The sequence below is a fragment of the Astyanax mexicanus genome, chromosome 24 (assembly GCF_023375975.1).
Source record: "Astyanax mexicanus isolate ESR-SI-001 chromosome 24, AstMex3_surface, whole genome shotgun sequence".
Classification (NCBI taxonomy): domain Eukaryota; kingdom Metazoa; phylum Chordata; class Actinopteri; order Characiformes; family Acestrorhamphidae; genus Astyanax; species Astyanax mexicanus.
In genome coordinates, this window is record NC_064431.1 from 18,348,524 (window position 1) to 18,372,562 (window position 24,039).

At 40.8% G+C, this 24,039-nt stretch overlaps 2 protein-coding genes and 1 long non-coding RNA gene across 3 annotated transcripts; 2 read left to right on the plus strand and 1 right to left on the minus strand.

Annotated features, from left to right (window-relative positions):
- The first annotated feature begins 475 nt into the window (after positions 1-475).
- Positions 476-5,098, plus strand: LOC125787564 (N-lysine methyltransferase KMT5A-like). The gene is made up of 5 exons (XM_049471972.1): positions 476-596; positions 3,700-3,808; positions 4,021-4,183; positions 4,616-4,808; positions 4,925-5,098. Exons 2-5 carry the CDS (start codon positions 3,706-3,708, stop codon positions 5,051-5,053), a joined length of 588 nt encoding a protein of 195 aa, XP_049327929.1. The 5' UTR covers positions 476-596; positions 3,700-3,705; the 3' UTR covers positions 5,054-5,098.
- A 9,692-nt stretch (positions 5,099-14,790) lies between these two features.
- LOC125787558 (uncharacterized) lies at positions 14,791-22,416 on the plus strand. The gene is made up of 5 exons (XM_049471964.1): positions 14,791-14,879; positions 15,113-17,108; positions 17,245-17,310; positions 19,841-19,969; positions 21,906-22,416. Exons 2-5 carry the CDS (start codon positions 15,113-15,115, stop codon positions 22,130-22,132), a joined length of 2,418 nt encoding a protein of 805 aa, XP_049327921.1. The 5' UTR covers positions 14,791-14,879; the 3' UTR covers positions 22,133-22,416.
- On the minus strand, positions 20,718-21,891 carry LOC125787559 (uncharacterized). Its single transcript, XR_007429425.1, has 2 exons — positions 21,448-21,891; positions 20,718-20,920 (listed from the first exon to the last, which is right to left on the minus strand). It is a non-coding gene; the product is annotated as an uncharacterized LOC125787559 (long non-coding RNA).
- Positions 22,417-24,039: the final 1,623 nt, after the last annotated feature.

Below are 24,039 nucleotides of genomic sequence, written 5' to 3' on the forward strand. Positions count from 1 at the left end.
TATATTTGTTATATAAAAATGGTGGTCTCCATTATAAGACTTTTAATTTGATACCATGTAAGCTGAGTATATCTTCTACATTACTCAAAAAAACCTTATGCACAACCTCTGCAAAAGTACATGTGATGTTCATGATTTAACCAGTTTAGCAGCAGTTAGGAGCTGAAAGTTTAGCTTTAAAAGTTTTAAAGTTTATTAGAGTCAGGCTGTTTCAGCAGCAGCAGTAGTTACAGTGTGGGGGAGGGGTGGTGGCTGTTTGCACTGTTAGAGGGGTTGGCTATTCCAACAACAGCAGCAGCAGCAGCAGAGGGAGGGGCCTTGATTGCTTGCTGGAACAGCACAGGGCGGCTGCTGAAACGGCAAGTAGAGGGGGGAGAGCGGCTGCTGGAACGGCAAGTAGAGGGGGGAGAGCGGCTGGTGAAACGGCAAGTAGAGGGGGGAGGGCGGCTGCTGGAACGGCAAGTAGAGGGGGGAGGGCGGCTGCTGGAACGGCAGTCGAGTGTTGGGGGAAGGGAGCTTGTTAATCGCTGTAAGCCATTTTGCCGTTCAGAGGAGAGTTGGAGAGTGTGGTGAGCAGATGAGAGCTAGTTTCTGAAGTTAGTGTTTTTTTGTAATATTTAAGTTTAAGAATAAAAACAAGCTTTTAAATGTCTAGTGACAAATGCTAGACTGGCTGCAGACTGCTCACATAAGCTAGCTAGTGTTAGCTAACCTTCCTACCTAAATTTAGCTAGCTGACAGGTTAAGTTAGTCTCAGCAGGGTAAAAAAGGTAGATATTTGCTGACTGTATTTCACAGTGCTGCTCAGGCACCCTTAATTTCTTTGTTTTGTTAGTGTGACAGAATGAGTAGATAATTTTGGTTAATGGTGTTATAATTCCTATATTATTGTAAACGTGGATGTATATCTGATTAATGGTGTAGACTCATGCATAAGGGTGTTAAAATAGGTTAAGAATTATATATTATGGTGTATAGGGTGTATAACAGTGGGTTACATATTGTATAATAGTGATAAGAATATATATAATATATTTTGTTATTTAGGAATGCATGATTTTTTAAAAATATATAAAGATATGTAACTGGTTACAGATCGTATATGATGGTGTATAGTAGTGTATAGCTGGTTTAAAGTTCTGTGTAAATACGTATAGTAGCGTATAGCTGGTTAAGGGTTCTATGTAAAGGTGTATAGTAGCGTATAGCTGGTTAAGGGTTCTATGTAAAGGTGTATAGTAGTGTATAGCTGGTTAAGGGTTCTATGTAATGGTGTATAGTAGCGTATAGCTGGTTAAGGGTTCTATGTAAAGTGTATAGTAGTGTATAGCTGGTTAAGGGTTCTATGTAAAGGTGTATAGTAGGGTATAGCTGGTTAAGGGTTCTATGTAAAGGTGTATAGTAGTGTATAGCTGGTTAAGGGTTCTATGTAATGGTGTATAGTAGTGTATAGCTGGTTAAGGGTTCTATGTAATGGTGTATAGTAGCGTATAGCTGGTTAAGGGTTCTATGTAAAGGTGTATAGTAGGGTATAGCTGGTTAAGGGTTCTATGTAAAGGTGTATAGTAGTGTATAGCTGGTTAAGGGTTCTATGTAAAGGTGTATAGTAGGGTATAGCTGGTTAAGGGTTCTATGTAATGGTGTATAGTAGCGTATAGCTGGTTAAGGGTTCTATGTAAAGGTGTATAGTAGTGTATAGCTGGTTAAGGGTTCTATGTAATGGTGTATAGTAGTGTATAGCTGGTTAAGGGTTCTATGTAAAGTGTATAGTAGTGTATAGCTGGTTAAGGGTTCTATGTAAAGGTGTATAGTAGGGTATAGCTGGTTAAGGGTTCTATGTAAAGGTGTATAGTAGTGTATAGCTGGTTAAGGGTTCTATGTAAAGGTGTATAGTAGTGTATAGCTGGTTAAGGGTTCTATGTAAAGGTGTATAGTAGCGTATAGCTGGTTAAGGGTTCTATGTAAAGTGTATAGTAGTGTATAGCTGGTTAAGGGTTCTATGTAATGGTGTATAGTAGTGTATAGCTGGTTAAGGGTTCTATGTAATGGTGTATAGTAGCGTATAGCTGGTTAAGGGTTCTATGTAAAGTGTATAGTAGTGTATAGCTGGTTAAGGGTTCTATGTAATGGTGTATAGTAGCGTATAGCTGGTTAAGTATAGCTGGTTTAAGGTTCTGTGTAAATGTGTATAGTAGTGTATAGCTGGTTTAAGGTTCTGTGTAAATGTGTATAGTAGTGTATAGCTGGTTTAAGGTTCTGTGTAAATGTGTATAGTAGGGTATAGCTGGTTAAGGGTTCTATGTAAAGTGTATAGTAGTGTATAGCTGGTTAAGGGTTCTATGTAATGGTGTATAGTAGCGTATAGCTGGTTAAGTATAGCTGGTTTAAGGTTCTGTGTAAATGTGTATAGTAGTGTATAGCTGGTTTAAGGTTCTGTGTAAATGTGTATAGTAGTGTATAGCTGGTTTAAGGTTCTGTGTAAATGTGTATAGTAGTGTATAGCTGGTTTAAGGTTCTGTGTAAATGTGTATAGTAGGGTATAGCTGGTTAAGGGTTCTATGTAAAGTGTATAGTAGTGTATAGCTGGTTAAGGGTTCTATGTAATGGTGTATAGTAGCGTATAGCTGGTTAAGTATAGCTGGTTTAAGGTTCTGTGTAAATGTGTATAGTAGTGTATAGCTGGTTTAAGGTTCTGTGTAAATGTGTATAGTAGGGTATAGCTGGTTAAGGGTTCTATGTAAAGTGTATAGTAGCGTATAGCTGGTTAAGGGTTCTATGTAATGGTGTATAGTAGCGTATAGCTGGTTAAGTATAGCTGGTTTAAGGTTCTGTGTAAATGTGTATAGTAGTGTATAGCTGGTTTAAGGTTCTGTGTAAATGTGTATAGTAGGGTATAGCTGGTTAAGGGTTCTATGTAACAGTGTGTAAGGATGTATAGCTGATTAGGGGGTTCTGTGTAATTCTGTATAGTAGTGTATAGCTGGTTAAAGGTTGTATGAAATAGTGTAAAGCAGTGAATAGCTGGTTAAGGGTTCTATGTAGTGGTGTGTATGGATGCATAGCTAATTATGGTTTCTATGTAATTGTGTATAGTAGTGTATAGCTAGTTAAGTATTGTGTATAATGGTGTGTAGGGGTGTATAGTTGGTTTAGGATTTTGTGTAATGCTGTAAAGGGATGTATATCTGATTAAAGGTTGTATAAATATGTATAGTAGTGTATAGCAGGAGTTAAGGATGTTTAACTGGTAAAGGATTGTATAACATTGTGCATGAAGATGTACAGCATGGTGCATAGTGATGCATATGTGGTTAAAGATTGAATATGACTCTGTATATGGATGTATAACTGCTTAAGAATTGTATATAACTGCATACAGGGATTTATAGCTGTTTGAAATGCAGCATATGAGCAAATCATTCATTATGTTTGTGTATGTATGTATTTTTATGTTTATTAATGTAAGAGTCAGGTTGTATCAGCAGTAGTAGATGGTGGGGGAGGGGTGGCTGTTCAGCCGCAGTTCCCCCACACTTTACTACTGCTGAAACAGCCACCTCTCCTGAACCTAAGAAATGAATTTTATTTTAAAATATCTAACCATAAGAGTTAGTTAAAAATCATACAACTGACAACTTTAATACATCAGACAGTAATTAATCACAGGGCAAGTAATTTTTTTGTTTAATATTCTTGCAGTTTAAAATGCCACCACGGATCAGTCCTCTTAGGGATGCCATAGAACATGTGGTTTCAAAAACAGACAAAACAAGCAAGTTGGAGGTGAAGTACATTAATGCAGTAAAAGGTAAGAAGGCGTCTGAAGTTTTTTAGTCATTAATGTCATACATTTACACGCAGCCTGATGATCCATGAGAAGACTCAGTTAAAATAGAGCTTATCTTAATATGGTTCCCTCTTTCTTTCTTTGTTGGTCTAATTGCCATCTATCATGAGCTGAATGTCTGTTCAAGTAAATGTAGTTTATCCTGGTTAAAATGTTTTTGCTGTCTTTTACAGGACGTGGAGTATTTGCAAAGAGTTCTATTTGCAAAGGAGATTTTCTTGTTGAATATCGAGGAGATATGATAAATGAAGCAGAATCCCAGAGAAGAAGAAACATTTACCACCCATCATGTACTGTATTTATGTTTGACTTCAAGTGGAAAGGGAAACTATGGTGGTAAGGCTTCTGTTTGCTCCAAAACTATAATATACCATGTGGCTTAAATCGGGCTAGTTATGGTTGGTTTAAACTGGTCCTGTCAATGTTGTCAAGATGGTCAAGCTGAATACCCACTTGATAATGATGATTATGCAACCCGATTGGTCACAGGGGTTGAGTTGTATGGTCTTGATGGCTGACCACAGTGGTCATGCTACTAATAGTGGTGGATGAACTTGGTTATGCTGATAATGCTGGTTTAATTGATTGCTTATGCCCGGTCAGCCAGCTTGGCCATAATAATTGATTAGCCAAATCAAATTGGTCTAGATGGTAAAGTCATGCAGCATGAGTTTTTGACTTTTTAGCAGAATTTATTTATTGTATTTAATCAAATGAAGTTATTATTTTTGTTATTGTGAAATTTGTATTTCTCTTTTTGTGTTTAAGTATTGATGCCTCAAGAGAAGATGGATCATTTGGGCGGCTCGTTAACGATGACCACAGACACCCAAACTGTAAAATGAAAAAAATTGATGTGGATGGAAAACCACACCTTTGTTTGTTTGCCCTGAATGACATTAAAGAAGGAGAAGAAATTGTCTATGACTATGGGGGTGATGACTACCCATGGAGAACACAAGTATGTTGCAAAGTATGCAGTATACGTAATGCTGTGATTCAGAATGTATTAAGTATTGTTCATGATGTCTTTATGGTTTTATATGTTTGCATTGTCTTTATAAAATGTGATTACAGACGACCAGTGCTACTTCCCATGCTGTGGTGTGTGATTCTGATCTTCCTCAACCATCTCAGGCTCAGACTAGTGACTCTCCTGGTCCAGACTATTCTCCTGAACAGGTAAGTTCATTTTCTTCACTTTAGATTTAGTTCTACTCTCTCTCTCTTTATAGTTTTTCTGGGTAATCACGGCGTCCCCACAACACACCTTTAGTCGGTTTTAGAGTGAAATATAAGTGTAAAATTAGTCATAACAGTCCGTGCAAGGAACCGTCCCCACAAGGAACGGTTAGAGTGTGTGTAACGTTCCCACAGAGCATGTTTTATATACTCTGTGTTATTAGTAATTGAAATGGGATGGGCAGTATGAAATATCAATTTAATAATAACATATTTGTATTTTAGTGGTTTCATATTGTTAAAGTTGTCTTCATAAAATGTGATTACAGACGACCAGTGCTACTTCCCATGCTGTGGTGGGTGATTCTGATCTTCCTCAACCATCTCAGGCTCAGACTAGTGACTCTCCTGGTCCAGACTATTCTCCTGAACAGGTAAGTTCATTTTCTTCACTTTAGATTTAGTTCTACTCTCTCTCTCTTTATAGTTTTTCTGGGTAATCACGGCGTCCCCACAACACACCTTTAGTCGGTTTTAGAGTGAAATATAAGTGTAAAATTGGTCATAACAGTCCGTGCAAGGAACCGTCCCCACAAGGAACGGTTAGAGTGTGTGTAACGTTCCCACAGAGCATGTTTTATATACTCTGTGTTATTAGTAATTGAAATGGGATGGGCAGCATGAAATATCAATTTAATAATAACATATTTGTATTTTAGTGGTTTCATATTGTTAAAGTTGTCTTCATAAAATGTGATTACAGACGACCAGTGCTACTTCCCATGCTGTGGTGGGTGATTCTGATCTTCCTCAACCATCTCAGGCTCAGACTAGTGACTCTCCTGGTCCAGACTATTCTCCTGAACAGGTAAGTTCATTTTCTTCACTTTAGATTTAGTTCTACTCTCTCTCTCTTTATAGTTTTTCTGGGTAATCACGGCGTCCCCACAACACACCTTTAGTCGGTTTTAGAGTGAAATATAAGTGTAAAATTGGTCATAACAGTCCGTGCAAGGAACCGTCCCCACAAGGAACGGTTAGAGTGTGTGTAACGTTCCCACAGAGCGTGTTTTATATACTCTGTGTAATTAGTAATTGAAATGGGATGGGCAGTATGAAATATCAATTAAATAATGTTATATTTGTATTTTAGTTGTTTCATATTGTAAATTTAGTCTTTTTTAAAATGTGATTACAGACGACCAGTGCTACTTCCCATGCTGTGGTGGGTGATTCTGATCTTCCTCAACCATCTCAGGCTCAGACTAGTGTCTCTCCTGGTCCAGACTATTCTCCTGAACAGGTAAGTTCATTTTCTTCACTTTAGATTTAGTTCTACTCTCTCTCTCTTTATAGTTTTTCTGGGTAATCACGGCGTCCCCACAACACACCTTTAGTCGGTTTTAGAGTGAAATATAAGTGTAAAATTGGTCATAACAGTCCGTGCAAGGAACCGTCCCCACAAGGAACGGTTAGAGTGTGTGTAACGTTCCCACAGAGCGTGTTTTATATACTCTGTGTAATTAGTAATTGAAATGGGATGGGCAGTATGAAATATCAATTAAATAATGTTATATTTGTATTTTAGTTGTTTCATATTGTAAATTTAGTCTTTTTTAAAATGTGATTACAGACGACCAGTGCTACTTCCCATGCTGTGGTGGGTGATTCTGATCTTCCTCAACCATCTCAGGCTCAGACTAGTGACTCTCCTGGTCCAGACTATTCTCCTGAACAGGTAAGTTCATTTTCATTAAGTCAAGTGAAGAGGCTTTTATTGTCATTACAACTGAGTACAGGTACACAGTGTAGTGAAATTACATTCCTCTGGAACCATGGTGCAACATGGAACAAGAAGCAATAGACAACATAAAGTGCAGGAGTGACGACAGTGCAACATAAAACTATTACACTATTAGATAGATAGATAGATAGATAGATACTTTATTGATCCCCGGGGGGAAATTCTTGGCATCCAGCAGCAGGTTACACAATACACAAAGTTAAAAAAGATAAAATATAAAATATAAAGATACATATAAATACAATCAAATAAGAAATAGAATATACAGTGTAAATGTACAGTCTTCGTGTGTGTGTGTGTAATGGAGATGGAGAATGGAGGTAGTGCAGTTGAACACAATAGACAGTGAACACCAGTTGATGTGCATAATGTGAGGATAACTGATGTCAGCCAAACAGAAAGTGCAAATACACAGTTATATAATAATTTAAAATAAATTAAGCAGTGCAAAAGATACGTAAACAGTGCAAAAGATACGTAAACAGTAGATGAATTAACTAGTGAATGAACTACTAGTGCAAAATATGGTAGAACTATAAAAAGTGTTCTAGGCATCAGCAAGTCTGAGAGTGTGTCCATAGCTGGGGGTGTGTCCATGGTGTGGCCAGAGTGGCCGGAATGAAAAAGTTTCACAGAGTCTTTAGTTTGCTGTGCTGAGAGGAGTTGAACAGTCTTATGGCCTGAGGAAAAAAGACTTTCGGAGTCTGTCTGTGGAGCAGGACTGGGACAGCAGTCTGCCGCTGAATGAGCTCCTCTGCCTGGTGATGGTGCTGTGCAGAGGGTGGTGAACATTGTCCATGATGTTCAGCAGCTTGCTGAGGGCTCTCCTCTCTGCCAGTGGTGTTAAGGACTCCAGCTCTAATCCCAGCACAGAACCAGCTTTCCTCACCAGCCTGTCCAGTCGTCCAGCATCCCTCTTGCTGATGCTGCCTCCCCAACACACAACAGTGTAAAAGAGGACGCTGGCTACCACAGACTGGTAGAACATCAGGAGGAGTTTCTGGCAGATGTTGAAAGCCCTGAGCCTTCTGAGGAAGTACAGTCTGCTCTGAGCCTTCCTGTAGAGGGAGTCAGTGTTCACTGACCAGTCCAGCCTGTCGTCCAGGTGCACACCAAGGTATTTGTAGGATTTGACCACCTCCACGTCGACCCCCTCGATGGAGATTGGCTGCTGAGCAGAGGGCCTGGACCTCCTGAAGTCTATGCACATCTCCTTGGTTTTGGAGATGTTCAGCTGCAGATGGTTCATCTTGCACCACATCACAAATTCCTCAACCCGGCTTCTGTACTCCCTCTCATCATCATTACGCACACACCCCACAATTGCAGTGTCGTCAGAGAACTTCTGCATGTGGCATGACTCCGAGTGGTATTTGAAGTCTGATCTGTACAGTGTGAACAGGACTGGAGAGAGAACAGTCCCCTGTGGTGCTCCTGTGCTGCTGATCACTGTATCAGAGGAGCAGTCCCTGATCCTGACATGTTGTGGTCTCCCAGTAAGGTAGTCAGTGATCCAGGTGACCAGGTGCATATCCACCTCCATCTCCATCAGCTTGTCTCTCAGTAGTAGGGGCTGGATGGTGTTGAAGGCACTGGAGAAGTCGAAGAACATGACCCTCACAGCACCTCCCCCCTTGTCCAGATGAGAGTGAGCTCTGTGCAGGAGATAGAGGATGGCATCTTCCACTCCCACCTTTTCCCGGTACGCAAACTGCAGTGGGTCCTCAGCATGGTGGACCTGAGGTCTGAGTTGGTCCAGCAGCAGTCGCTCCATGGTCTTCATCACATGAGATGTCAAAGCAACAGGCCTGTAGTCATTCAGCTCCTTCGGGTGTGCCTTCTTGGGAACAGGAATGAGACAGGTTGTCTTCCACGTGGCAGGAACTCTCCCTATACGCAGACTCAGGTTAAAAACATGTTGGAGGGGCTCACCCAGTTGAACAGCACATGCCTTGAGCATTCTGGGGCACACTCTGTCCGGGCCAGCTGCCTTCCTGGGGTGAAGTCTCCTCAGCTGTCTCCTGACCTGGTCAGCAGTAAAGGTTGGTGGACTGGAGGAGATGATTTGTCTGCCAGTTGATAGTGTTGATGGTGGTGATGATGAAGATGGTGGAGGTGAGGGTGATGATGGTGCTGATGAAGATGGTGGAGGTGAGGGTGATTGTGCTGATGGTGATGATGATGACGGTGATGATGTTGATGAAGATGGAGGTGAGGGTAATGGTGGTGGTGATGAAGATGGTGGAGTTGGAGTTGAAGGTGATGGAGATGGTGGTGATGATGGTAGAGATGGAGAAGATGTTGGTGATGCTGCAGGAGGGTAGGAGGAGGGGGCAGCAGGAGCAGGACAGTCAAACCTGTTGTAAAAGTTGTTGAACTGGTTTGCTCTGTCCACACCGCCATCTACTGGGTTGCCGTTGTTGTTCTTGCACCCAGTGATGGTTTTCATTGCACCCCAGACTTCCTTCATGTTGTTGTCTTGCAGCTTTCTTTCCACCTTCTTCCTGTAAGACTCCTTGGCCTCTTTAAGACGTACCTTGAGTTCCCCCTGTACGCGCTTCAGCTCTACCAAGTTTCCGTCTTTGAACGCCCTCTTCTTTTGGTTGAGGAGGTCCTTGACGGAGCTGGTAATCCAGGGTTTGTTGTTTGGAAAGCAGCGTACAGTCTTTGTGGGAACAGCAACATCCATACAGAAATTCAAGTAGTCCGTAACACAGTGAGTCACCCCCTCAATGTCCTCACCATGTGGGTGCAGCAGCACGCTCCAGTCAGTGGTTTCATAGCAGTCCCTTAGGGCTTCTTCTGCTTCAGGAGACCAGACTCTGAATGAGCGTGTGGTAGTGGGCTGCCTCAGTACCAGTGGTTTGTACTGAGGCTGCAGGAACACCAGATTGTGATCTGATTTCCCCAGCGGTGGTAGTGGAATAGCCCTGTATGCATCCCTCACATTAGCACACAGCAAGTCTATGGTCCTGTTTTTCCTGGTGGGACAGTCCACAAACTGGAAAAAGGCAGGCAGGGTAGAGTCCAGCGTTACGTGATTAAAGTCATCAGTGATCACATAGAAGGCGTCAGGGTGCTGTGTCTGCAGCGCTGCGACGGTGGAGTGGATGACGTCACACGCCGCCTGCACGTCCGCTCTCGGCTGGATGTAAACACACACGAGGATCGCGTGAGAGAGCTCCCGCGGCATGTAATAAGGTCGGAGACTCACCGCTAACAGTTCAATATCCCGACAGCAGATCACCTCCTTCACGTACACATGTCCAGGGTTGCACCATCTGTTGTTAATAAACAGCGCGATTCCTCCACCTTTCCGCTTCCCGCAAAGCACCGGGTCCCGATCCGCCCTCACTGAAGAAAAGCCGGGTAGCTGCACGTTAGCATCCGGCGTGTCGGGGGTGAGCCAGGTCTCGGTGAAACACAGCACGCTACACTCCCTGTAGAGCTTCTGATTCTTCACCAGACACGCTAGCTCGTCGGTTTTGTTGGTCAGTGAGTTAACATTCCCCATAACCACCGACGGAACTGAGGGTTTGTACCTCCAGCGCTGCTCCGACTTCTTAGCCTTTAGCTTAGCCTTTAGCATAGCGCCGGCCCTGCAACCTCGGTACCTCCTTCTCAGATCATCCGGTATTGTGTGGACAATGCCCCCACGTCCCGCGGGTCGGAGGGCTAGCAGTTCTTCCCGGGAATAAACACGGTATTCCTCGCTGCCCCGCATATTTACACCAAAAATATCCTTAGGATATAAATAAGATGCACACTAGACGTGTGTAGTAGCACAGAGACGATAAATAAACGTAAAAAAACTCAGAAAAACACACAAAGAGACGGAGCTTCTGGAACAGACAGCCACTCGCGTCGGCGCCGGAAGTAGTTTGTATTAACAATAAATAAAAAAAACGAGACAATATAATAGACAGGACAGTGCAGTACCGATATGGTATAATAAAGTGTAAAGTGAGGATAAGGTGCAGAGATGTGTAACATACTGTAACATATAGAACATATATAATCACAGCAGTTACTGAGGTAGAGAGTTTATAGTTTTTGAGAGTGGCTGATAGGGATAAAGACATTTCAGTCTCTGTGTGCTGAGTGTGTGTGTGAGTGAAGTTCAGTCTTTGTGTGTGGTAGGTGGGGTGGGGTTCAGTTCTGTCTCTGTGTGTTGAGGAGTCTGACTGCCTGGTGGATGAAGCTGTTGTAGAGTCTGTTAGTGGAGGCTCGGATGCTCCTGTATCTTCTGCCGGACGGCATCAGAGCGAAGTGTTCGTGTGAGGGATGGGTGGGGTCGTCCACAATGCTGGTGGCTTTGCGGATGCAGCTTGTGGTGTAGATCTCCTCTCTGTATGCTGACTCATCGTTCTTGCTGATGAGGCCAACCACAGTTGTGTCATCAGCGAACTTGATGTGGTTTGAGCTGTATTTTGCAGTACAGTCATGAGTCAGCAGAGTGAACAGAAGTGGACTGAGCACACAGCCCTGGGGGGCACCGGTGCTCAGTATGGTGGTGCTGGAGGTGTTGTTTCCAATCCTGACTGATTGTGGTCTCTCAGTCAGGAAGTCCAAAACCCAGTTACAGAGGGAGGAGTTCAGGCCCAGCAAGCTCAGTTTTCCGATCAGATGCTGAGGGATGAGGGTGTGAATGCTGAACTGAAGTCAATGAACAGCATTCGAACATAGCAGTCTTTGTTGTCCAGGTGGGTGAGAGCCAGGTGGAGCGCAGTAGAGATGGCATCGTCTGTTGATCTGTTTGGACGATACGCAAACTGCAGAGGGTCCAGTGTGGAGGGGAGCTGGTGTTTGATGTGCCTCATGACCAGCTTCTCTAAGTACTTCATGATGATGGGAGTAAGTGCAATGGGACGGTAGTAATTGAGACACTCGAGACTTCTTTGGCATAGGGACGATGGTGGACGTCTTGAAGCATGTTGGCACACACGCGGTGCTCAGAGAGATGTTGAAAATGTCCTGGAGAACACCGTGAGTTGTTCTGCACATCCTCTGAGCACTCTGCCAGGTATGCTGTCTGGTCCTGGGGCTTTCCGTGGGTTGACTCTGAGTAGAGTTCTCCGCACATCAGCTGAGGACAGGCACAGTACCTGGTCGTTTGGAGGAGGTGTGATCTTCCTTGCTGTCGTGTAGTTCTGTGTTCGAACTTTGCATCGAAGTAGTTCCGTGCATCTGGAAGGGAGGCATCACTGTTACAAGCAGGTGGAGGTGACTTGTAGTTGGTGATGGTCTGGATGCCCTGCCACATGCGCCGAGTGTCAGTAGTGTCCTGGAAGTGGGCGTGGATTTTCTTTGCGTAGGTGCGCTTTGCCTCTCTGATCCCCCGGGAGAGCTTGGCTCTAGCTGTTCGGAGGCCAGCCCTGTCCCCTGACTTAAAGGCCTTGTCTCGGGATCTCAGCAGCACACGCACCTCTGCAGTCATCCACGGCTTCTGGTTGGGGCGGGTTGTGATGGTTTTGGAGACAGTAACATCCTCAATGCATTTGCTGATGTAGCCAGTCACTGAGTCTGTGTACTCCTCCAGGTTGATGGAGTCATCAGAAGTAGCAGCTTCTCTGAACATGTCCCAGTCAGTGTGCTCAAAACAGTCCTGAAGAGCACAGATGGCTCCTGGAGGCCAGGTTGTTACTTGCTTCTTCTCCGATTTGGCATGTCTGATGAGCTGTTTGTATGCTGGGATGAGCATCACAGAGATATGATTGAAATCACCAGCAACAATAAACAGTCCGTCGAGTTCTGGAGTTACAGTGGTACAGGAGTTACAGTGATAAGTCGAGTTCTGGAGTTACAGTGATACAGGAGTTACAGTGATAAGTCGAGTTCTGGAGTTACAGGAGATAACAGTGTACAGTTCTTGCAGAGCATTAGCATTAGCACTGGGTGCTACATACACTGCTATTATGTACACGCTGCTAAGCTCTCTGGGCAGGTAGAATGGCCTGGCTCTGATTACAGCAAACTCCACCAGCGGCGAGTAGGGGCTGGAGATCAGCGCAGCGTTGTTACATCATACTGTGTTGATGTAAACACACACCCCACCTCTGCGGACCTTGCTGGAGAGGCCGGCGTCGCGATCCGAGCGGAGGCATAGCATGCCGCTCACCTCTATGGTGGAGTCCGGGAAGGCAGCTGTTAACCACGTCTCTGTGAAAACAAACACACAGCAGTTCCTGAACTCACGCTGGGTTTTCCGCTGGAGCCGGAGATAGTCTAGTTTATTCCCCAAGGAGCAGATGTTGGAGAGGAGGATGGATGGCAGGCCAGTTGGAGTTTGCCATTAGCTTTGTGTGGACTCCGGCTCTCTTACCGCAGTTCCGGCTCCTCGTGCACCGCTTTCGGGGAGCCCTCTTCCGGCTAGCAGGCTCAGGAAACGCCACGGATCTTAGCAGGCCTCTCGCGCGTAGCTCTGCTCGTAGACCATCTGTTAGTCCAGTTTTTGGTTGATTTTGCAGGTTTAGGTGGATCTGTCGGTCGTAAATGTGGGTGCCAGTTGTTCTTATGGCGAACTCTTGCGTGGTTGCGAGTTCAGATCGGATTAGTTACAACAAAAAAAACCAAAAAAGCACCGTGTTCTCGGAGTGGCCGCTGCGACTACTCACGCCGCCGACAGGAAGTCACTTTAGATTTAGTTCTACTCTTTCTCTTTATAGTTTTCTGGGTAATCACGGTGTCCCCTCAACACACCTTTAGTCGGTTTTAGAGTGAAATATAAGTGTAAAATTAGTCATAACAGTCCGTGCAAGGAACCGTCCCCACAAGGAACGGTTAGAGTGTGTGTAACGTTCCCACAGAGCATGTTTTATATACTCTGTGTTATTAGTAATTGAAATGGGATGGGCAGTATGAAATATCAATTAAATAATATTATATTTGTATTTTAGTGGTTTCATATTGTAAATTTAGTCTTTTTTAAAATGTGATTACAGACGACCAGTGCTACTTCCCATGCTGTGGTGGGTGATTCTGATCTTCCTCAACCATCTCAGGCTCAGACTAGTGACTCTCCTGGTCCAGACTATTCTCCTGAACAGGTAAGTTCATTTTCTTCACTTTAGATTTAGTTCTACTCTCTCTCTCTTTATAGTTTTCTGGGTAATCACGGTGTCCCCTCAACACACCTTTAGTCGGTTTTAGAGTGAAATATAAGTGTAAAATTGGTCATAACAGTCCGTGCAAGGAACCGTCCCCACAAGGAACGGTTAGAGTGTGTGTAACGTTCCCACAGAGCATGTTTTATATACTCTGTGTTATTAGTAATTGAAATGGGATGGGCAGTATGAAATATCAATTTAATAATAACATATTTGTATTTTAGTGGTTTCATATTGTTAAAGTTGTCTTCATAAAATGTGATTACAGACGACCAGTGCTACTTCCCATGCTGTGGTGGGTGATTCTGATCTTCCTCAACCATCTCAGGCTCAGACTAGTGTCTCTCCTGGTCCAGACTATTCTCCTGAACAGGTAAGTTCATTTTCTTCACTTTAGATTTAATTCAGCTCACTGGGTTAAATTAAGTTTTTTTTATATAATGCTTTTTAGAAAAAATGTCACAAAGTAGCTTTCAGTGTTTATTTTATAAGTCTTTGATTTAGATTATTGTTTCTCACCTTTGGTTCTGGAGGCACACTGCCTATACATTTAGTGTTTTTTATTTCATGTTGCATCTGGTCAACTTGACAAATTTTGTTTTTTAATACAGTCAAGTTACTTTTTACAAATGCCTGTTTAAACTTACTGTGCAAAACAGAAGCCTTATGTTAAGCTTGTCCAGTAGTGGTGTCTACTTCTTTGGGGTCTGAGGCAAGATGGTGCAAAACTATTTGGTGCACACATTAGAAAGGCATGGCTATTGCATTCTGTATACTTTCCCAACTTTTTGTGTTTGGGTTGTACTATTATGTTATTATTATTGTTTATTTGCAAAAGTATAATTATAAAAAAAAATGTTGGTTTTATTTACAGATTGTGACTGAGTCTGAAAATGAAAATGAGACGTTACCAAGACTAAGACGCACTAAAAGCATCATAGTAAGCTCTCAATTGATTGTCAATTTCTGAATTTCATTGTTTGTAGGTTTTAAAATTCATTAATTATTTATAAATATTATTATAAAATACCAGCAAAAAATCATAAACTATAAAACTTTAAATGTATAAAAAAACCCTGAGTAGTAAAATGATTAAAATGAAGTCACTTTGTTACTTATTCAACTATGAATTATTAATTTAGTCCTAATTAGTTTTGTGTTTTGTTTTCTTAGATGGAAAATGCTGATCTGGACAATTCTGATGAACTGTATGATTCTACTCCAGAGAGTTCAGATGATTACATTCCAGATACAACTAGCGACAGCGATAGTGACAGTAGTAGTAGCCTTAAACAAAACTCAAGGAAACGTCAGTCTCTTGATTTGCCAAGTGACTCTGGATCAGATAGATCACCTGTCTGTGACACCACAACTTCAGACAAATTGGTTTTTGAAAGGCACCACCTTACATCTGAAAACACTGAAACAGAAGAAGAACCTTGTTCAAGTCAAAGCATAAGTAACAGCGTGGTTGTTAGTGCATGCAAAAAACGAGGTGGGAAGAGAGTGTACGACAAGAGACATTACTGCGTATATTGCCTTAAACCATTTGCTAAGATGGCAAGGCATCTTCAAGGTGCACATAAAAATGAATCTGATGTTGCTAAAGCGCTAAGCTTTTCAAAAGGTTCCAGTGAGAGAAAGAAACAGCTGGATTATATTCGTAACAAAGGAAATTACATTCACAATGCTACTGTCATGGAATCAGGAAAGGGGAAGTTAGTACCCTTTAAGCGACCACCTAAAGATGAGCAGGGAAATGACTTCATGCACTGTGCATACTGTCAAGGACTATTTACAAGAAAGGTTCTGTGGCGACATATGCGTAGCTGTCAATTCAAACCTGGATCAGTCGTCCCCAAACCAGGAAAGAACCGTGTTCAGTCCATGTGTACATACACAGGACCTGTGCCTTCACACATTAGCAAACAGCTGTGGAAAGTAATCAGCGCCATGAATCCTGACCCAGTCACTGATATAATAAAGACTGACCAGGCCATTATTGACGTTGGGCAACACTTGCTAAATAAAGGTGGGCTGTCAGCCAAAAACCAACAGTATGTGCGAGAGAAGATGCGAGAAATGGGACGGCTCATGTGCAGTGCCAGGAGAGTCACCAGCTTGAAAAAAATGGAAGATCTGATAAATCCACAAAACTACATGGAGACTGTTGAAGCTGTTAGAATCACATGTGGGTTCAACAATGAAACAAACAAGTTCTCTGTTCCATCACTAGCAAACAAGCTTGGAAATGTCCTAGTTAAAGTAAGCAAACTCTTAAAAGCTCAGGGTTTAATCACAGATAACAAGGAGCTTGTGAAGAATGCCAGTGAGTTTCAAGAAGTTCATCGGGAGAAGTGGAATGAGATGATTTCATCTGCAGCCTTAAGGAACATCAGGGAAGCAAAGTGGAATGTGCCCACCCTAATGCCCTTTACCGAAGATGTCCAAAAACTGCATGCATATCTTAGTCAAGTGCAAGATGAGTGGTACAATTCACTCACAGAAAGTCCATGTACAAAGGCCTGGATGGAACTGGCAAAAGTGTGTCTGACCCAGATCATTCTTTTTAACCGACGCAGGGAAGGAGAGGTGGCAAGCATGCCGTTATCAGCATATTTATCTAGAGACACTACCGATCCACACGAGGATGTGGACTGGGCGCTCTCTGAAGTGGAAAAAAAACTCTGCAGACACTTCTCTAGGATCATCATCAGAGGAAAACGTGGTCGCCCAGTTCCAATTCTGTTGACTCCAAAAATGATGTCTGCTTTAGAACTCCTTGTTAAACAAAGAGAGGCTTGTGGAGTTCTAAAAGATAACAGTTACATGTTTGCAAGACCGGAAGCGGCAACACATTTCAGAGGTTCAGACTGCATTCGTGGCTTCGCGAAGGCATGTGGTGCGAAGTGTCCAGAGTCACTGACCTCAACCAGGCTGAGAAAGCATGCTGCAACCCTTTCAACGGTGCTAAACATGACAGACACAGAGATGGACCAACTAGCCAACTTCCTGGGACATGACATAAGAATCCATCGTGAGTTCTATCGACTCCCAGAAAAGACCCTGCAACTTGCCAAGATCAGCAAAGTTCTTGTGGCTCTCGAGAAAGGACGATTAGCTGAGTTTCAGGGCAAGAATTTGGATGAAATTGGCATAGATCCTGATGGTATGTATGTATGTATGTGTATATATATATATATATATATATATATAATTTTTTTTAATGTATTTTTTTGTTATTCTGCCCTGGTTCTGTATATTCCTTTTTGTTTAATCATGTACTTTTTGTATGACTTTTACAGAAAAGGTTCAGGCCAGTGATGAAGATGGAAGCATACAGGAGGAAATCTGCTCATCCACTCCTGATGGTGTGTATTGTTAGTAAGTTACTGTACAAATGCTGGGTTTCCCACAGTATGTTATAATTTGAAGAAAAAAGAAATTTAACTTTAATTCAGACATTTACCTTACCAGCATCTTTGAGGCAAAAATTACAACCTGAATGGAACAAAATGCCCTAGCAGTTAGTTCTGGTCGATAAAACAATAACGATAGTTATCGAGGAAAATGTATATCGCGATAACTATAATAAGCCGGGGCGATAGGATAAACTTTCTCTATTTCCCCTTTAAGTAGCGCTGCGAACAGGCGCAGCACGTGATCAGGCAGCGCTCTGAACTGCATGCTCAGGACTCCCCCTCCCCCCACCCGCGAGCCTCTCACTCTGAACCTCACACAGCTGATCCAAACAGCGGCTGCTCTCTCATTTACTGGATAAACACCATTTATAAGTTTAGCTGCTCTACAGTGGAAAACTCAGTTCTAAATATGTAGTATGGAGTCTCCTCACCAAGATATTTAGAGAGCTGAGCTTGTTCAGATTTCTGAAGGCAGGTAACGCTGTTTGCTGCTAGGTTAAGTTAGCTTGTCTGATAAATAAACTAATGGGTAACACACGTTAGCCGTGTTAATCCACTTTCCGTGTAAATTAACGTTAACTTCAGCGCGAGTGATGGGTTAGTATATAAACGCACAGAAAAGAAGCACTTTCCATTTTTTCCTAACCCCTTACTGTTTCTGTTAGAAAACCCTGAGAGCAGAATTCTCCTCTGTCTCTGTGTTTTTAGTTTTTAACAGATAGAGAGTCTGTTGTTCTGGATATTTTACTAAATAAAGAAGATTATATAATCTGTGTAGCTGTATTTGAAAAGAGATAAATATTGCTGTTACTAAACTGGATGAGTTTTAAATACACTTGTTAAGTAATGTAGTCTAGTCTACTGAAAGCCAGTAATGTTAGTATAAATCTGTACTGCAGGAGAAGTGTTTCATTTTAGAAACTTGACTTTATTCCTCCCTCCTTCATTACAGCTCACTTACTTTAAAATATTTAAATGTAGCATAATTTAAATGCAACAAAACTTAAAGGCTATTGTTTTAATAAACATTAGCAGTAAATAATCTCAAAATAACAACAAATATAAAATAGAAAAACAGTAAAACATATGTAATACATACTTTTTATATGACCAAAATGTATTAGACTAAAACTAGACTAAAATGTGAGTAAAACTAATAATATCCGATAGACTAAAATGTAACTAAAACTATTATACATTTTAGTCAAAAGGCTAAGACTAAACTCTGGACCTGTGTGGATGTATAATGACTTTTAAAATTAATTTAAAAGCTGTCTGAGCACCTTGTGCCCACCTGGTAAGATGTGGACATCCCTGTGTCTGTCCACAAGACTCTGAGCTGCTAGTGAGCTTAGCCATAACTTCCTTATTCTCTCACTTATGAGTAAAAAGAAACCGTTAAGTGTAAAAGAAAGTGATTTGATTTATATTGTGATACAAATCGATATCGGCTGGTATGGAAAAGCCATATCGTGATAAGATTTTTTTCCATATTGCCCATCCCTACTAACAGTCCTGTAATGAGGGGTTCCAATAATTATATCAAACTCGTTGTGGGAGTGGTGACCGCTGTGAGGCATCAGTCAAAATGCTCTCTGTCAAATTCTTGGATATTTATTCGCCATAAAAGAAGGTTTTACATATACTTGCACACTGGTGCAGTTGGATCATTAGGAGTGTGGTATGTGTGTGTGTGTGTGAGGTTCTACAAACAGAAAGAGCAGAAAATATACCTAATTAGCATTGCCATGTGGTTGGCTAGTCATCATAATTACAATTACCAACCATCATCAAACTGCACCAAAATACATCTAACTAGAAATAATGACATTAGTCATTTACTTACATGTCCTTGGACGCACACAGAACACAAAAATCAGTGGATGGCGAACTAAACATAAGATATTAATCAGATTGTGTCTTCACACATCTTTCCACTAAACTGCCATCTTGGGAATGAAGGAAAAGAACATGACTGGGCAAATCTAACCTGCAATACCTACCACTAACCTAAGGGGGCTACATTTACATACTACAAATGAGAATAGACCTAAATAAATTACTCAAAATCCACCAAACCCAAAGTTCTTCAATACAAGTCCTTTCCACTTCCTAACCACTTATCTAATTTCACCTCCTGTGGTTTACATCATCACAAACTGATATTGCCAGGCTATAGTATTCTATAGTTTTCTGCTGTTTTCAGCTCTGCTTTAATGCAGTGAACTGATGGTAGTGTGCTGTGATGAGTATCAGTTAGTAACTGCCGTAAATACTGGTTCTCTCTTACAGCACCAGACCATTTTAATACATTTGTCTCAGTTAAAATAAGCCAACCATAAAAATTAGACTGTTCTTTGAAAGGGGGTAAACTTAGACAATAAACAGAGGATTTTATTTTTCTTATATTCAGCTTTGTGTATGTGAAGATTAAATGTTTCTGAAAATGTTATATTTTTTAAGTTTTTTTTTTTTATAGAACTATTGGCAGAAGAGACACTTCCTCCTGCAGAGAGGGAAGAAATGCCTCCACCACCACCACCACCACCACCCTCCAAGAGGTACAAACCATCATCAGAAGTCAGTACTAAAAATCCTTCATCCAAAGGTGAGTTCTATACCACAGTTAGCGGGCATCATCATCCAGAGCGACTTGCATTAGTGCTTCGCTGTTAACTTTGAAAATAGAAAATAAGGCATGATGGATGAATCACTTCAGCTGTCTCTCTTTTTACACTAATGAACCCTCACTTTGGAACAGGGTAAATCTTTACTTATCAGACCTTCACATGACCTTTTTCCATTGCTCCATAGTTGACTCTTTATGCTCTGTACAAAAAATTATGTTTTTGCTGGTTAGCCTCACTGGTGTTCTTAAGTCCTTCACATTTTTTAATGGAAATGCTCCTACTAAGACGTCTTGTCTATCTCTGTTTCTACCTCTCAAAGGTTTTTTTTTACATTTTTTTTTACAGTTTTAAATACTTTCTTAGCAAAAAGTTATGAATGAGATTAATTTTGAATCAACCTGACTGCACAAAAAAAAGTTAAACTAGGGATTAAGGATGCATGAAATAAAGCTGTTTCTGTACCCAGTGCAAATAGCATGTACTATACTGTAGGGCTGCAGCTATCGATTCTTTTTGTAATCGGGTACTCTACTGAAAAATCGATTCGATTAATCGAGTAATCGGATAAAACATTTTTTTTGTTAAAGAGCAATTAAAAAGGAATTTTACTCAATAATGAATGACCAATTGGTTTCCTTTTTTAGATAAGTTATATTTTAAATTCACAACATTTCCAAATTGCAAATACAAATAAATAAAACACAATAAATAAATAAATACCACAATAAAAAAAATAAATTTAATTACATTACTTTCACATTTGGATTTCTTGTAAATAACAAATATAGTGTATAAATCAATAAAACAGGCATAAACATCGTCTTTGTGTTGTGCATCTTAGCTTCTGAGACGTTGTCAGTTCTGCCAGTGTTGGATCAGTGTGCTGCATTCTTTTACCACCAAGCCGCTTCTCCAAAATATATCAGGACCTGTGCAATAATTGTGACACACAAGTATTACAAATGTTGCTTTTTTCTTTATTTATATGTTGGACTATTTGGGTCTAATTACATCACTAAGACTAATAACTCTAATAATAAAGTCATGGCCGTGCATTTATTAAGATTGACACCTATCACATTGGGGCATATTAGACACTAGTGGTAATCAATATTTTACCCAATAAATAAGAGACACACTTCCTTATAAACAACAGTGTTCATACTTTTTTGTCTCACTGGCCAAATGTACTCTTAGATGAAGAAATCAAGCATTTAATTTCCAGCCAAAGTAACTTCAGTTTAGCTAACTTTTAACATTGTTATTGTTTATATTCAGAACTCCACAGCGCTGTGTTTACTGTTTACATAAAGCACGTATGAACTTGTCTCTGTTCTAATAAACTAACCACACATTATAGACAGTGCTTCTATTAATTCACACTCCAAAGCGCTGTCGTTTTGTTATTAATTCACATTAATGTTAATCTCATTGATTTATTATAAGTTATATTTACCTGCTCTCTCTGCGTCCTCCCGTCTCGGGTGTCCTCGGCTCAGATGGTGCAGCATTAAAACGCACTGTTTTGGCACTGCACCGAGTACAGGTCACAGTTCGAACATAAAATGCTTTTATTCCTTTAAAATCGCTGTTTTCTCTCGTCGCTTCCATTTTTGCCGCTGCTCAAACCTCCGTCTCCTTGTTCCCGGGCAGGGTGACGTAACGCTGAGCGCGTTGTCAAAATAAAAGTCGCGAAAATACCGCGCGCTGAGTTTATTAATTAAATAAACGATTACTCGAGGCACAGAAAATTAATCGATCAATTTTGTGAATCGAGTTACTCGATTTACTCGAGTAATCGTTTCACCCCTACTATACTGTAGATGCTTGCACATATTGATATAAGATGCAGAACTGGATTTTTTTTTTTTTTTTTTTTTTTTTTATAACACGTGTTTTTCTGACTACTTTAAGGTAAACCTTTGCAAAAGAAGACTCCATGGCAGCAGACAGAGGTGCAGGCAGTGGAAAAGCACATGAAGCGCTTCATTACATCTTGCATTGTTCCTGGAAAAGCTGACTGCGAAAAGTGCATAAGAGCTGAACCAGAAGCCCTTAAAAACAGGGAATGGCAGAATGTAAAATTTTATGTCCATAATCGCATTATGTCACACAAGAGGAAATTCCAGAAAAAAATGTAAAGACTTTCAGGTAGGACCATTTTTGTTCCTGTTCATGCTTCAGCAAAATATACCACATTGGTGGTTGTTCTGTTGTATGTATATGTTTTATATATATACAGTGTTAATTGATGTTAATTTGAGTTCAGCTTTACATAACTCATAACAACTGGATTTCATTGAGTTGTGATAGTGAAAGTGCTTAAACCTGTTGCTGGGTGATTGACTGTGGATAAAAATATAAAAACAAATGCTTGTATCTGGAAAAAAAAAGAAAATAAAAGCTCTAACAGTGGGAACTTAAAGTGTTTGAAGGTTGGATTGACTATATGAGTTTGCAAATATATGGAAAATTCCACTATTCTTTGAACTTTTATGCAAATGGAAACAAATGTTTTTTGATTTACCCAATTATGTGTTTTACCTAACTGTATCATAGTGATGGTACAAACACTGTAACAAGAAATATAAAGTTGTCTCATATTCATGTAAAATCCTGTAATATTACTCTACTCCCTCAGTCCAGGGCACTTATCAGCTGTAGATGGAGGCTAGGAGTAAAAAAATACCAATTCCCACTTTTAATAACCAATTAGAATTTTATTTAATCATATTTATTTCTCTATCTTTGAATCTGGTTGTGTTGTATTATTGCTGGACACATGCTAAATCTCTATACATCATTTATGAACATTTAAGCTAAGCTAAAATTCAACATGTTTTTGTTTATTTCAGGATCTTATAATTTGCTGTAGATTAAACCTGATTTAGATTTATTTGTAATGCATTTATTGTTTTTGCAAGGTCCCCACTAAACACACTGGAATTTGTGTGAATTATTTAAATAATATGCAGATAATATTAAAATTATGTCCCCATTATTAATGTTAACTTGATTTTCTAAGGTCCCCATTTAGCATGGTCATGACATCTTACTTGCTCAAATTGGATATTTGAAGTCGTGTATAAGCTTACAAAAAATCGGTAAGTATGGATTATTATTTTTGTACCTCTAGTACCTTTAGAAAGGGTCGTCCCCACAGGTGACGTTCATAACATTGGTCCCCATCCAGCATGGAAACCAACATGTGTGTGTGTGTGTGTGTGTGTGTGTGTGTGTGAGAGAGAGAGCTATCTGCTCTCAGTTGTGTGTAGGAAAGTGGGGGGGTGTGGTTTGGCCCCCATTCTCCACTGATGAGCATGTGCCCCCCCTCCGCCCCCCTGCCCCTTTTCGGCAGCTGCAGTCGCGCAGTGGGGGAGCCCATGAGCAATCTGCTCTAAACACACCCTTAAATCCCAGCACTGCACACACAAACACACACACACACACACACACACACACACACACACACACACACACACACACAGATATACACACTCACTCAAGCAGGGCCTCCATGAAATGAGCTTCTAACACAAAAGCCTGGTCCTATTTATTTATCTACAGAAACAGGAGTTGCCAGACGCTGAGCACTGACTACACCACAGAACACCAGATACACACAATAACATTACTCACAGCTAAAACTGACCTCAAATGTGTTATATATGTTGAGTGCACACTGAATTTTACTGTGATTTGGGCAGCCGTGGTTTTATGTTTTTTGCTGCCATCGACTGGATAATAAATAAATAAATCTTTAAAAAATAAGTAATGAACAGTAATCAGTTAAAGGTATTAATCTCTATCTCCAGTTTAAAACAGATGGACTTATCAACTATTTACTGTTTATGCAGTTTTGCATATAGTTTTAATTAATAGTATTGTTTAAAAAAGCATTATGTGAGAATCAGAGTTTTTTTTTCTTCTTTTCTTCTTGGCTCCCCCTACAGCAGGAAATGGAATTAATCCATGAAGCATCCACTGAAGGACTGGCTTAACACATGCCTTATTTCATTACTATTACTATTTTTATTTCTGTATTAAA

Bases quoted from the DNA above. Each gene is read 5' to 3' on its own strand.
- LOC125787564 (XM_049471972.1), top strand. From the start codon at position 3,706: ATGCCACCACGGATCAGTCCTCTTAGGGATGCCATAGAACATGTGGTT. The intron at 3,809-4,020 runs GTAAGAAGGCGT...TGTCTTTTACAG, and splicing joins GTACATTAATGCAGTAAAAG to GACGTGGAGTATTTGCAAAG. The intron at 4,809-4,924 runs GTATGTTGCAAA...ATGTGATTACAG, and splicing joins ACTACCCATGGAGAACACAA to ACGACCAGTGCTACTTCCCA.
- LOC125787558 (XM_049471964.1), top strand. From the start codon at position 15,113: ATGGAAAATGCTGATCTGGACAATTCTGATGAACTGTATGATTCTACT. The intron at 17,109-17,244 runs GTATGTATGTAT...TGACTTTTACAG, and splicing joins AATTGGCATAGATCCTGATG to AAAAGGTTCAGGCCAGTGAT. The intron at 17,311-19,840 runs GTGTGTATTGTT...TTTTTTTTATAG, and splicing joins CTGCTCATCCACTCCTGATG to AACTATTGGCAGAAGAGACA.